This window comes from Lagopus muta, chromosome 11 (genome assembly GCF_023343835.1).
Source record: "Lagopus muta isolate bLagMut1 chromosome 11, bLagMut1 primary, whole genome shotgun sequence".
Classification (NCBI taxonomy): domain Eukaryota; kingdom Metazoa; phylum Chordata; class Aves; order Galliformes; family Phasianidae; genus Lagopus; species Lagopus muta.
The window spans coordinates 3880385-3895879 of NC_064443.1; the positions used below are offsets into that span (position 1 = coordinate 3880385).

A 15495-nucleotide genomic window follows, 5' to 3' on the forward strand; every position below is an offset into this window, starting at 1 on the left:
GTTCCAAGTAAAGAGATGGAAATGTTCATGAGGTAAAGGCAAAATGCAAAAAACATTCTATATTGAAATGCGAAGCCTTTAACAGAATACAAATCTTAGAGGCTCTGTAAGTCTTTTCTCAACATTCTGATTTTTCATCTTTGCATGGAAAATAAACTCTGAGTAATTGCCCCAGATTTCAGGGCACACTGTCCCCAAAGAGGGGGAGAAGTTTCAGTGGTATGTTAAGAACTGTTAAGAGGAATTTTATATTAAGAATTGTATTAAAATCTTTATGTATCCTTTTCTTTTTGTAAACAATGCACCCAGGTCAGGTAATATCTCTAGTCCTAACACAAGCTGAAAGGAGAAGGATTTCTCATCAGTACTGATTCTGTCACATTAATTTCTTACTTTCTTCTTAAGATTTGTCAATTACAGACTTAGGATTCAATAAATTACAGGGAATGCTTGGAACCAAACCACTTATTTCCCTTTACTCTATTATTTTCTTTACCTAATTGTCTAATTCTTCGCTGATCTATCTAAATGATTTGAATTCAACTAGTTTTAATAACTCACTTTACTCCCCATAGCAGTCCCTGAAATATTAACTGAAGTGCAGCACAGTAGCTGCAGAGGTTTAGAGTATTTTTCTTAAATAGGTGTGTTTACATTGTTGGTTACGAATGACCATTTTTGTGTCCTTGTATTTTCAGGTAGCCGGGATAGATGCATTGTTAGTGTAATTCATTATGATAATGATTTCACCTCTATTAAACGGCAAATATAGACAATAGCAAAATACTGATTCACATAGAAAACAGTATTTGTATTTTTTTAGTTGAAGAATCTTTAATTGTACTGCTTGAATTATTTGAATTGTATTCAGAAAAATGAACAATAAAACAGAGCACAGAGCAGGAAAAACACAGGCAGATTTAGAATTCAGCCACATGCTGTGGGTGCTTTTTGTTTGTTGGTTTTTTTTATACTGCAGTTTTCAGATGAACTGACAAATTTTTGTTATATTTCAAAATGAAAACAAACTTTTTCTTGCTCATAGTCATAGGTTCATGTCTTAGGACAAGATGTAAGTCTTTGGGAGAAGGGTATACTTTGTTTTTTAAAATCATATTTCATCCAAGCTGAGAACGGAGATAAAAGCAGGCATGCTAAACAGCATACTTTAGTAATCCTAGTGAATACTTAGAGCATTGTATTTAGCAAAGCATCCTTTCCTTTACTATCATTCTGTACTTTGCAATTTCTGAGTGATTGCAGCCTCATGCTACTAAGTATGAAGTGAAATGTCACAGTAATACATTTTCAGCTTTTTCAGCCATTTTTGCTCTTTTTAAGAGTTGAATTTTTAGTGATTTTCCAATTACTGAAAATGCAAACATGTAAGAAATGCATCTTAGCCTTTCAGATTTGCTACTGTGCTTTCACAGCATAGCATGAAAAGATTAATACATGCTGAAGCATAATTTCTGCTGCTATATTATGCATGCTGGTATCAGCTCTGTAATCACAAGGAGGCAGAAGAGCAGAACTTAGCTGCTGTATTATTATTGTTTTCTAACAAACTCTTATGATACTTTTCTTAGCAGAATGTGTCAAAATCCCGTGAAGATATTTTGACTATTGTTTTTCCTTAGTATTATTTTTCTATTTAGAATGATAACTAACTACAACGTGATGATGCCATCCATTCAGGACATTTGTAGTTTATTCCATGAGATTAATTTTTTTTATCACTGTGAAAGTTTCACAATGTACCTCAACAAGTTTTAAATACTCTATGTTTACCAGTTATTCTGAATAGCAGAGTTTCCTGTGCTCTAACTGGTACTGTGCCATTTTTATTTCAAAGGCAATTTCATATGGTGTATTACAAATGATGGGTTTGATATGGCAAAACTAAATGTAGCTAAATCATTACACTGGAAATTACAAATATATTTTACATCTTTGTTTAGAATAGATCAGGAAATAGGATCATCACCTGACGTTCATATTTACAGGAGCAACTTGCTAAATATCATGGCAAAAATAAGAAAGATGTCATTTTACAGTTTAATATATTTGTATTTATTAACAGCTTAGTTATTTGTGGTCTTAATTTGCCAAAATAATTCATTTAATTTTGGTGGATGTTAATTAAGTCACGCTACGTACTGGTGTTTGCCAATTTTTTACCTGTGGTTTTACTGAGTTGTAGATGTCTGAGATTTCAGTTCAGGAGTATTATTAAACTTCTGCTTTGTACTGGATTCTTTTTATTAGTTTCATCTTCATTACTTACACAATTTGTTTGTAAAAAGTAATGATATTTAGTATTTTCTGTTATACCATTGAACTTGACTTGCAGATGCTTAATGTATCCACCTTATGTCATCCATGCTTCTAAGTAAACATATAACAAAGGCTACTGATCATATATTAGTATCTGTAACACTGCCATTAACTTTGTCTGCCCTTTTTATTTTAATTTCCATTTTCATGTTGTCTTGGGTGAAGATTGTTTACTGTCTGTTGTCTGTTGAAATTTTTCATCATATAGGCAAAATGCAGGATGGGAATATGGAGAACAGCCAGAACAAAGGTAATCTTCTTTCCTATTAAGAAGGTTGTGGATGTCATGTTTAGCATGTAGTTAGATGCTGTTGAAAAATAAAATCTGTGGTTTCTGCACAAGTGTACAAATGGCCCTACCAAAGAAATTGTAATTTATAGAATTTTGATGTATCAGATTCTTAGGAGAGGAAGATATCATTATATAAGATACTTTCATGTCTCAAAGCTTGTTTGAATTCATTTTCATGTGCAAATTATTTATGCTATGTATCATTAGTGAGTTTCCAACCCTCTTTTTGGTATGTCTTGTTGACTTTGGTGTTTAATGGTGTTGTATAGACATTTTTATTTGTGGGGAGAAGATAAAATAATAGCAAAAGGAAATGTAATGCCTTGGGTTATTCAGCAGTGTAAAAGTGTGCTATATTGATGAGGAAGATTAAGAACATTAGGTGTTTCTTATTTACTGTACAATCTCAGGAAGACATGGAAGTAAATATTTTACTTCTGACGCAAAGCTATAGTTCCATTTTTATTAGACAGGAGACACCAGATATCATGATTTCTTTAGATTATGCTAAATAAGGAATTTAAACTACACCATTTTATTCTTTTTGGAAAATTCTAAACTTAGTAAAGTTAATGGATCAAAAACAGAGCAGCTGAACTCAGTTGTTAGTTGTACAGAAGTATTAAATAAAGTCATGCTAAATGTGTATGGTTTAAGGTTCGACAGACCAGTTACATTTCCAGGTCAAATAAGCACAATTTTCTAAAAACTGTTCATGAATGCCAAACCAGAGCAGATCTGTTTCATCTCATTCTGTTTAATTTGCTTTCCTTTCTGTACCAGACATATACACATATATAAATTATGGAGTGTCACTGCTTTTAAAAAGCATCTATTTCTTTCTGATACTAAATTGAAGTTTCCTTGTATCAGCATTAGCATTCTTTCAAGAAAGGATGCTTTAGCCTTCAAAGTTACAGTTTTGTTTTTTACCGCAGAATGACGATGGTATTGCTGTCTGACTTGAAGGTCAGATCAGGCAATCTGATAATGAATGCTAAGGAAACTTTTATTTAAGTTTGGTATTATTCTAGAATAGTGGTTCACAAATTATGGTCCACTGGTCACTGAGATGCCCATGGAGTTGAGCAGCAGGTGTATGGATCATCCCTGCAACCACACTGCCTTTAAAATGGTTTAATTAACGCCAAGATTATAAGTCTGCATTGTAGTCTATGAGATATACCAAAATTTAGAAAATTATAGACAGTCAACTTGCCAAAATATTTGAGATCTGCTATTCTAGGAAATCCTGCAGTGCTGATGTACTGTTTCTTGCCAAGTGTTGCAAAACATTAAGTGATATATATGTGTATGATACAGAATATTGTTGGTGGTAAACAAACAAACCAACCCAGAATTAGAGGTTTTCATGGTACTTGACAAGTGGTGCATTACATACATATTCCCTTGTGTGAAGTGCATGTGGGTAAACTTGTACATTTGTGTCCCTCTGGAACCCCACTGGGTCCTCACCTGGGCATCTGTCTGCTGTGGGAGCAGAGGGTAATCCTGTGCAAAGTTATATTCATCAGCTCCAACGAGTGCTGCTAGTTTAATTCAGTGTCAACACTACAAGAAAAAGAATGGAAGACAGTTCTGAAGTAACAGTTTCGTTCTGCGTTATTAGCCAAGCAGCAAGATGGGGCTGCTGCCATGGAGATGCAGCCACTGAAGAGTGCCGAGGGGGGAGAAGGAGATGACAAAGACAAGAAGAAATCCAACATGCACAAGAAGGAAAAATCTGTCCTACAAGGAAAGCTGACCAAGCTGGCAGTCCAGATAGGCAAAGCAGGTATGATGGGATAACTGACTGAATAGCAGAATATTATTACTAAGCGCTAAGGGCTTATAAACAATTCTTAACAGAGTAGTGCTTTATTAGTGCAACATTTAGAAATGGGCTGTCATAGTATGGTTCTGAAGATAGTAGGTGGTACTGAAGATCTTTCATTTTCTAAAGCCCAGTTTTTACAATCAAGAAGCAGAAAGCTTTGGGCAACTTGGATTGTAATGAATATATGAAGCCAAATGAAATGTAGCTTAGTTGATATTCCCAAATGCAATAATTACATTATATTAATTTCCTCTTCCCTTCCAAGTACATAGTTATAGAATCTCTAATATAATCTAAAAATGTCACTCTCACAGAATTTCCCACTTATGGATTCTGAAATTATTCTATTTATTATCTCATGACTTCCATGTTCACACCTTCTATGCAAATATGATGTATCTGTTGGCTATTCTGTCCAATACCACCTGATCCATGCTGTTAAAAGTGGCACTTCTCCAACAGTGCAGGTAGAAAGTTTAGGTCTTTCAAAATGATGTAATGCTTGCTAACTATTTTTTTCTAGTGGTATTAAAGAGGTCTCAGACTCTACCTAGATACATGGCTGTGCTCCTACAGCAGATTCCTATCTTCACTTCCATTGAACACCCTTATCCTTCTTTACCAGTCTGATTTTTATCCCTCTTATTCCTTCTAAATCCTTTTTAGTTTATTGCGCTTTTTTTGATGGCAGAAAACCATGACACCACTTCTGTCTTTTTTTCCTGCACAGTATATGGCTCGTAATTTACAATTCTCTCTCTTTAGTATTCACTTTCATGGTTTGCCCACTTTCATATTCCTCAGGCTTCTCTTGTTTTGTTGCTGGCTATATAGCAATGCACACTGATATGAAACCTCATAATTTCTTGTGTTTATTAACTTCTTAAATTACATATTTTTCAACAGTAAGTACTTTTTCTACATCTCTTTTCTAATTTTCAAGTAATTGTATACATCTTTCTAACAGTAATGTGGCAAGTAATATGAATTAAATTAATTATGATCTCTTTAGTCTTATTTTTCCTTCTACATCAGGCAATCTATGGGAATGTCTTGAGTTGTCATAAAGATTTCCCTATATAATGTTTTAGTGGATTTTTCTTTATCCTCTGATATTAAGTAGTGGTCTCCCTGAGTCATCAAAATCCTGTCAACCTTAAAATCCTTTTACTTATTTTTTTATTTATTTATCTGTCTATCACTTCAGTCAAGACATGGAATTCACTGTATCATCCTTTTTTTCCATGATCTCATTAGGGAGAAATTAATTTACTCTGAAAAACAGGCTTACCCTCTTCATCAGAGAATGTCAAAGATTAGTAACAACAAGGTTAAGTAGGTGTTCCAAAGGAAACCAGTTTTTGTTTGTCACTTTAATCCAGGAGCAAAACTGTGCACGAGAAATGCTGTCTTACCACAGTCTGTATGAGAGCACATTTGTGCCCAGCCAGGATCTTCTGTGACTGCAGTGAAATACTTCTTAATCTCTCTTGTGGAATGCTGTCAGTGTTGTATGCCTTTGAGCCTCTCCTCACAGAAATATGCACTATTTGCATAGATTCCTTTGTAAGAAAAACTTTGGGAACACTAGTATTAATAAAATTTACAAGAAGACCAATTAAATAACTGTTCAGTGGACAATTCTGCAATGTTACTTCATTGTATTCAACTGGACGCCTGTCTGAAATATTCTAGATAACAGCAAATTATAGGAAGAGGCTCCTTTTCTTAAGCCTCTTAAGGTAAACATATTTAAAAAGAACGATGAGCAACTGATGTTTGAATATGTACAGAATAGTGATGTACTAAACCTGAAAAACTTAGGTTAAACAACAGCACAACTTTAGACCGCCTGGTAAGTTTTAAGGGCAGCAATGTGACAGTGCTTAGAAATTACTGTAGCAGCAGCTAGCTGCTCTGTGGAATGGAGTACCTCCCTCTTCATTAGAATGTATGGATGGGTCTTGTAAACTTACTATAATAATGGTTTTTGCTGCAAATGTATCATAGTAATTTTTTCTTCATTATTTGTACTGGTGGCAATGTAAACTCTTATGAAGAGTGAAAATAATTTTACATTAAACTCAAATATAAAGTTCTAATTAAACTCAAATATAAAGTTCTAATTGCACGTATTTTTAATTTTTACTTTGTAGTAATTGCATATTTCTATTTACAGGTTTGGTGATGTCTGCCATCACTGTAATCATTTTGGTACTATATTTTGCCATTGACACTTTTGTGGTGAAAAAGAAACAGTGGTTACCTGAGTGCACTCCTGTCTATGTTCAGTATTTTGTTAAATTCTTCATTATTGGTGTTACTGTACTTGTGGTTGCTGTCCCTGAGGGTCTTCCACTTGCTGTCACTATTTCTTTGGCTTATTCTGTAAAGGTAAGAAACATTCAAAATAATTATAGGAGAAAAATAGCTTTCTGTCGAGTTTGCTAGTGTGTTATTCTTCAGCTTTTGTCAGGTTTGATTGAAGTTGGCCTGTAAATTAATGTCATTAAAATGATAATGAGAAATTTCTTTAAAGTATTGCTTTGAAAGTACTTCTGACAAAACAAAAAAATGCGTTTGTATGCTAACTCAAGTCTTTTAAACTTCACAGTTTTCAAACAACAGAAATCCCTGCTTAGTTAACAAAGTTACCAGGAATTTATTGAGCAGGGCTTACTTTTAACAGTAGTGTAGGCTTGTAATATAAGTTTGTCTTCAGACTTGCTTTTGCAATAGTAAAAAGTTTCGACAAGGATTTGAAGTTTTCAGGATTCTTTTTTCGAAGGAAGTAGAATTCTTCTTCAATGCAGTTACAGTGGTTTTTAGCCAATGCAAATGATTCTGTCACAAAATCAAAGAATGATGGGCCTTACATAAACATTCTAGCAATCCCAGGTGAAAACTCTGTGATTTGTTTCCATTTAGCAGGTAAATAACGTGAACGTTATGAAGAAATACCTTGATTTATAGGTAGTCAGATCTTACTAGGGAAAAGAAGAGCAGATCTCAGCCACGTGATTTTGCCAGTAAGGAGCCTAACTGCTTTAAAAATACTTTTCCATTCTCCTGATGGCCTTCACACAGTGCATGCAGCACATCCATCCCTGTGTAACTATGGGTGCAGTATCAAACAGTTATACATCTTGGCTTCAGCTGGTGACACTGTGTCCTGTGAGCATAAGGTATTGCTCTGAAAGTTAGGGTCAGGTGATTGGACACAGAGGTTTTTAATGTTGAAAAAGTTTGAGTAAGGGCAACTTATAACCCCAGGAAGACTGTCCATCTTGTGAAAAATATGCAGTATGGAATGGTGGTGGATTTTTTAAGTCATTGGTGATTATTTTAGTTTGATTGGGTTGCAAGGTGTGCAGTCACTCTGTGTGCTGTAGGGTGACACTGGTATTGGAAATGGTATTAAATAAAGGCTAAAAAGTTTGACTAAACATTACAAGGTTAAAATATAGAAATATGAGTAGTTTACAGGATAGCTTCTCAATCATATTCTGTGCATATACAGTTGTTGAATTACTAGGTAACCTTATTTATGCTACTAAGTATTCCTGATTGATCTCTAGATTTAGGACTTCAGCTGTAAGAAGCAAAGCAAACCAAAAGGAAGTGTATAAAACTGCCTGGTTTCTTATGTTTGCTGTAGTTATACTGTTATTAAAATCCTATTGTTTTCAGTATTTCCAGTACTTCAGCTGATCTTTGCTGTTCTGCCTGCTCCTTAAAGTATTTATCCATGATAAAAGGATAGAACTATTTCATTTGATAAAAAAAAAAACAAAACTATTCCAGGGATGGTCAGGGCTTCATTGATTTACATAGTAAATACAGTACTAATTACTGGACACAAAATTCTGATTGAGCTTCTAGTGAATAAGATTTATACTTTTTCCTTTGTATGACTGATGTTTGAGATGTTTTTTTGACTGATGTTTTATCAAAGCAAATCTTGGAGTTACTTTTTTTTTTCCCCTCAGAAAATGATGAAAGATAACAACCTGGTCCGCCACTTAGATGCCTGTGAAACTATGGGTAATGCTACAGCCATATGCTCTGACAAAACAGGGACACTAACAACCAACCGGATGACAGTCGTCCAAGCCTATATTGGTGATGTGCACTACAAAGAGATCCCTGACCCTGATTCTGTACCTGCTAAGACTCTCGAATTGCTGGTTAATGCAATTGCTATCAACAGTGCTTACACTACAAAAATTCTGGTGAGTAGTTTGTTGTTGTTTTTTTTTTCCAGTAGTAAAATGAAACATGGTAGAAGGAGTCATAACTTGTGAAAGCATTATTAATTCCTTAACATCCTGCATGAATTGTTAAATGCTGTTGAATTCCTCAAAATGAGAGAAGTTGTGAAAATACTTTCGTGGGCTTCTTTTTTTGTGAACAGGGTTGTACTTGTACATACAAGACCATGCTATATTTACAATGTTTTACTGCCAACAGATTGGGATGGTCCAACCTGTGTGCTGGTTTCTTTACTCATAAAATGAGTTTTCACTGAGGCTTCCTATCTGTAAAATTACTTTCGTCTGAAATCTTCCATTAATTCTTCAGTAAGACAAGTGAGATTGGTTTTATCAGTGAATAGTCCTTGTTGTTACATTTTCAAGTGAATTATGACTCCAAATGTTCTATTTACTCACTGAAGGAGGACATAATGGAAAAATCTGGTGGCTTGTGCCATTAGACTTTTCTGTATGTGGCTAATAAGAGACTGAAAACTTTTGCAATCTCAGTAGATTTTTTCTTTGAAAGGTCAAACTTAGTATCAGACCAAATATCTTCTTAGCTTGTGAGTTTATGCATTGTCCTTTTTATAGATCAATAATGAGCTGAGCTGCATCATGTATGTACCTCATAATATTTTAAAAGTGGGTTTTTTTTAAGCACAATCACAAAAAAACAATTGTTGGAATACTGTGAGGCACCCACTGCTCTGTTCTCACTGAAAGCTCTCTGGAAATAGAGCAGATTTGAGCTACTTTCTACACTGAGAGGACATGAAGCCTTCAGCAGCTCAAATAGGTACTGTTTGTTCCCTCCTTGCAACTGAAATCAGCCCTTAATGAACACAGCTCTTCTGTTGCTCTACAAGGACAAGTAGCTGTAATAGACAACTGAGGTCAGAGCTACTCCTTTTGACTTGAAGTTCAGATACTCTGGAAGTGCAGAGCTCACTCAGCTACGTACCATTTTCAGCTGTGAGAATCCAAAATAGCAGCATCAGTTCTCACCTGAATTCTGGATCTCATTCTGTCTTTTTCTTATGATCTGTCCAGATCCACACCAAACAGGTTAGCCAAAATGAAAACGGGCCTGCCTTCCTTTCTTAGGTGGTTCAGTGTAAAAGCTACATAGATATTTTATGGCAGTGGCTTTTGGAAATCTAATTTACACAAATTGAAAATTAGCAGGAATGTTTTGCTGTTAATGAGCATGCTTTCATAGATCAGTGTAACGTTTCATTTTTGGAAACAGGAACATATATCTTAGTTATGTTAATATGGTTATAGCCCCTGCAAGTCTAGGTGCTTCCTCCTGCAGGAATTGAAATGGAACCAAACTCTGCCTCAGGACACACACTGGAATTAAAAAATGGAAATAGAGACAAATAGGAACGAAGGGCAATAGGTCAATATGGACATTGGTGTTTGTATAACTGCTAATTGCCAGTATCAGTTCTAGCTGTCACTGTGGAGTTCAGCTGTGGTAGGGATTTGAGAGAACGTTACCAGCACTGGCAGAACTTGTTCATTTCTGAGATGAGGTGGCACAGAACAGCAGACTGCTAGTTCAGGTAGGTGCAGCTGGCAGAGCAAGACTTAATGTCAGCTGTGACTCAGTTTTTCAGCATTTTGCTGTTTGTTTTGAATGCTTGAAACCAAACACAGAAATGAGGTGTCTGTGTTCACCTTCCTGCTAGTTCAGACTCTCATCTGAATTTTTAGCTTTCTGGATGAGATGTGGGAAGATATTACACCACTTTCCAAAGGCTCGCATGTATAACATATATGTTTAATAACTTTTGTCTTATGGCAGCTGTTTCATTTAACAGAAAAATTCCTGGTTAATAGTAGTTGTTGTGATCTCACCATTGCTGTTGTTGTTTTACATTTTCTTTCCTGTTTGCTAGACTCATTCCTTCTCACTGAAAAGACTGTTGTGTGCTTGTTAGGAGTCAGCGTTCCACTACTGCAGTTATTTTATGCCTTTGCACGGATCAATTCTATTCAAAATTAATAGATGCAGCCATTTATTCTCTGGAAATCACAGGATGCTCTGGAATACTGGAACATAACTGTATAAAATTAGTGGTCATTTTTTAACAGCATTATAAGGTCAAACCTTGAAGCATGGACCCCAGGAGAATACTCCAGTATCAGAGGAGGTGGTTGTTACAGCAAGCTTAAGCTAAAGTTTATGATAGAAAATACTGTTTCAAAGCCCTTACTCACTACAGTTTATAAATAAATACAGAAAAAAATACAGAGGGGAGTCGGATAAAAGGTGCAGTTGTTTTTCTAACTGTTAATACTGAACACATGCTTTTGCACTCATTCTGAGAATGTAGTTATAGAATGGTGAATATCAGCTCAGACCCAAAGGGTGTATGAGAAAATGTCGTAACAACTGAATTTTAGATATGATGACATATTTTACATACATTATTAGTGATCCAGTTATGTGTACACTGTACATGCTCATTGTGTGAACTTCTGTTCAGAGTGATCACATATAGGACCTATGTTATCTGCTGAGTGAGCAATGTTTCATCTTCCATTATCTTTTGATTAAGAGGCAACTGAACCATTGATAAAAATATAAAAAGAAAATAATACCGCTGCTTGGAAGAAAAGATTTGAGGTTCCCTGAGAAATTAAAAAGAAGTTATTCTAAGCAAACAACTGCAAAGTTATATATAATTCTTTTCAGTGCTTCTCAAGGATTAAAGTATTCTCTGAGCTGTTTTTGCATTCTGTTAGTCTTTGAGCATCTTCAGTGCTGCTCTTATGCTGTTTATGTGAAGATGTTTTCCAGAAAGCCTGTTTTTCCCCAGTGTTACGGTTTTATGTAGCTTTAACTACCAAAAATATAAATTGGACTTAATTTTTTGGAGGTAAGCTGTGACAAAGGCTGTGAAGCACCTCTTAGTCTGAAAACAAAATTTCCATTTTGGAAATCACTCAATTTCACTTGGTTTGAAAGCACAGTGACCTTGAATATCAGGGAGCAATACTGAAATACAGACTCCTTATGGCAAAAGTAGTGATTTAAGCTTTTACATGCATAAATACAGTTCTAGAAAAGTATGAGAGCTGCTCCAAAAGTAATGCCTCCAATTTTATTATGTTGGTTCATGATGACAGGGGCAAATGTTGGGAGTAAAGCAGTATTCCATTACAGTTTGTTGCCATAAGAGAAATGGCAGCAAAGGGCACTCTGACAAAATGGCTTCTGACATGGAAGTACATACGAAGCAAAAAAGTGTCAATGAATTCTTCCGTTCAGAAAAAAATAGCACTCATTGGTATTCACTGACATTTGGCTGAACATTTATGGAGACCAAACAGTGGATGTGAGCTCAGTGAGGCAGCAGGTGGTGCATTTCAGCAACGGCAGTGGCAACAGTGGGTCATCTCTGCTGCTGCAGATTTTGGTGAGTGTGGCACGCAGGCTTTTTCTTGTTCATCTTTGGCACAAATGCAGAGCTCGTGGTGATGACTATGTTGAAAACCACATTTTGTAGTTGAGAATTAGCACTATCAGACTGTTACTGTGTTCTTTGTAGATTTTAAAGTTTCCGTGGAAATAAATAGGAAGCTTTACTTTCAGAGCATTATTTTCTTTATTCTTTATGATTTATTTTTCTTCTAATTTCCTCAAATCTGTCAGAGGGCAAAGATTACATGCTTGCTGGACAAGTATAATGTGTTCTTACGAAAAAATGGTCACGTCTCACATTTAGTCGTGGGATTTTCAGTATGAATGGACTTGCCTGAACCAGTCATTGTCATGATTTAGCACAGGCATTTCAGTGGGTACTTGATAGCTGCCTGAGGAGCAAAAAAAGAGAGCTACTTATGCTTGTATTAGGTGAATATCTGCACTGTGAGGGCTGTTTTCAGTTCTGAGGATCTGGAGCATCATTTACTGCATTTGTATGGTGTGCAGCATAGTATATTGACATCCTTTTACTGACGCTGTTGAAGGAAAAAGATGTCACAGAAAAGTGCAGAACATTCACTGCCTTCCACAGCTTACAAAATGAAGTAAACGCTTACCTGTGGATAAATACTAGCTAATCAATGTGCCCTTGTACAGCTTTTTGGACAACAATGGCTTTATTGGATAAAACAAAGGTGGTGAATTAAGAAAATAACAATTGCTGTCAGAACAAAGAAAGCAATGTATTTCCTGTTTATTGTAAAGCACAAAACCACACGCTTATGACACTGACACGTCTCTAAAAAAATAGTGGTTTGCCAAGGTTGCCAGCACCTGAACTGCCACTACATTCTGACTGCAGCCCCAGACGAGACTCTTCACAGTACACTCTTACAGGTCTGTACTCACAAGGCTGTAGGTTTGAAAACCGGACATACTCCCAGCAAGGAGCAAACAGGAGTTTCCCACAAACTTCCCAGAGAAGGGGATCTGTCAATGGGAGAATGATGCTGAGGATGCAGGGTGGTGTGCAGCATAGCCACAGGATGGGACTGCAACGCAGATTCAGCCACTTGTATTTACCAGGAGAAAAAGGAAGGTGTTAATTCACCTTATTGCCTTTTGTAATTACTTTTTCATGCATATATAATGAAAGGTCTTATGAAAATAAGTGAACTAAATCCCTAATGTCATACTGAAAGCAGTTCAAGAGACTTTGGCAGAGGATTTCATTGTTAAGGATAAATAGTTCTTTTAACTAATTGTCTGATGCAGAAATACTGGAATGAATACAATTCATACTTTCTTGGAGAAAAGAGGTGGAGGGAGGCTGACAGAACAAGTAGGTAACCCATAATATGACAGCCATGAGAAGAAATTGCATTCTACAGTACTGAAATTGTAGAAGTAGAGGAGAATAAGGTTCTAGCACAATAGCTGCTTCACATGAATAAATGAGCTTCTACAGTGGGGACTGACAGCACAGATGTAGAGGCAGTGGAAGGGTTCTTTTCATCTGTGAGGAATGTATCTGCATCCAAAAGTAGGACAGCTATCTAGGTTGCTGGGAGATAGCGTCCCATCAGAAAGTCTTCAAAGAGGTGTGTGAAGTTCAACATTTACTTTGCTTTTATACAATTGGTTTTAAAAACATCAAATTTCAAGACTTAATATGGAAACTTGTTGCAGCTGAAGCATGGCCTTGTCAAGAGACCTGCCTCGATTTGGTGGCCTGTAGTAGACCCTGACCACCAGCTGTCCCTCACTGCTCCCATTCCTGATCTTAACACACTGGCTTTCAACGTGTTCCTGACTGCTTTTGAGGGAGCTCCTCACAGTACATCCACTTTTTAACATAAAGGGCAACTCCCTCATTCTTTCTACCTTGCCTATCCCTTCTAGAAAGCCCTCAATGGTAATTATGCCAGTTATGTGAATCATCCCACCATGCTTTTCCTGATAGCAGTAAGGTGATAGTTTTCCAAGTGCATCAAGATTTCCAGTTCCTTCTGCTTATTTCACACACTGCATGCATTGGTATAGTGGCATTCCTGATCCCTTTAACATCTTCCCAAGAGACAAAGTCTTTTTTGATGTTCTATAATTTCCTGTTCGCAAGCCTCCTGTGACCCAGCTTGAAACAACTGAACACTTCAATTCATCTTGTCTATCTTATTTTGACATGATGGAAACAAATTCTCAGTAGTCATATATATTTATATGTATGAACTATTTGTATAATGTATATACAATGTATGTACTATGTACATAATATATATACCATTTAGCCAACAGAATTTCACTGTCATTTTCCTTTACTTTTAATAATTTCATCAATTCCAATACAGTTAAGGTCTTCTTGGAAGCTTGAAAGCTGTATTCAAAAACATGGATAATTTGGAAGTTACTTTATGAACAAAAAGAAAACAAACAGCGTACACAAAAAAACCCCACCAGAATTAATAGGTTTGTGGATTTTTTCCTGATTTTTCCCTAGATTAATTTAAAAATTTATCAGGGCGACAAAAGAGGATGGAAATCTCCTATCTTTTCAACAGTAGATGCTTGCAGCTCCCTAATTCTTGTCTTACATAGCACAGACCTCATATTTTATATCTGTAGGTACCTGTATGTGTGTATTTATACAGGATCATTGATCATTAATGTATTGTTGTCCTGCTGAGAACTGGCATAGAGCCATAGAATCTTTGAGTTGGAAGGGACCATTAAAGGCCATCTAGTCCAACTCCACTGCAATAGGCAGGGACACCTACAGCTCCATCAGGTGCTCACAGCTCCATCCAGCCTGACTTTAAATATGAAGGCATCCATCACCTCTATGGGCAACCCGTGCCAGTGCCTCACTACCCTTATTCTAAAAAAACTTCTCCCTTATATTCAATCTAAACCTCCCCTGTTTCAATTTGAAACCATTTCCCCTGCTAAAGAGTCTGTCCCCTTCCTTCTTACAGACCCTTTAGACACTCAGGACTCCCTGCAGCCTTCTCATCTCCTGGCTGCACAGCCCCAGCTCTCAGCCTGCCCTTATAGGACAGGCGTTGCATCCCTCGAATCATTTTTGTGACCCTCCTCTGGGGGCAACTTTAAAGGTCCACATTTCTCATGTACAGAGAAGTCCTGTATTCAAAACAGAATAGAGTCTCTAAAAATTAGAGAGAGATTGTTTCATTTCTTACACCAGGCTCAAAAGCCAAAAATCAGATTATGCCATACCTATAAACAGAAAATATCAGAATTTCTATTTCCTGAGGCAACAGCAAAAGATTCCATATTTTACTGCAGCTCTTTGCCAAGGGCAACTAGACTCAATGAAACT

The 15495-nt window shown here is 36.3% G+C and overlaps 1 protein-coding gene across 4 annotated transcripts in view; it reads left to right on the forward strand.

Moving 5' to 3' along the window:
- The window catches only part of ATP2B2 (ATPase plasma membrane Ca2+ transporting 2), a 355270-nt gene that overhangs the window by 275421 nt on the left and 64354 nt on the right, over positions 1-15495 (forward strand). For all 4 annotated transcript variants that reach the window (XM_048957828.1, XM_048957824.1, XM_048957825.1 and 1 more), the window contains 4 exons: positions 2546-2587; positions 4260-4424; positions 6646-6860; positions 8456-8698. In XM_048957828.1, the coding sequence (XP_048813785.1) occupies positions 2546-2587; positions 4260-4424; positions 6646-6860; positions 8456-8698 (665 nt within the window). The remainder of the gene's footprint in view (positions 1-2545; positions 2588-4259; positions 4425-6645; positions 6861-8455; positions 8699-15495) is intronic.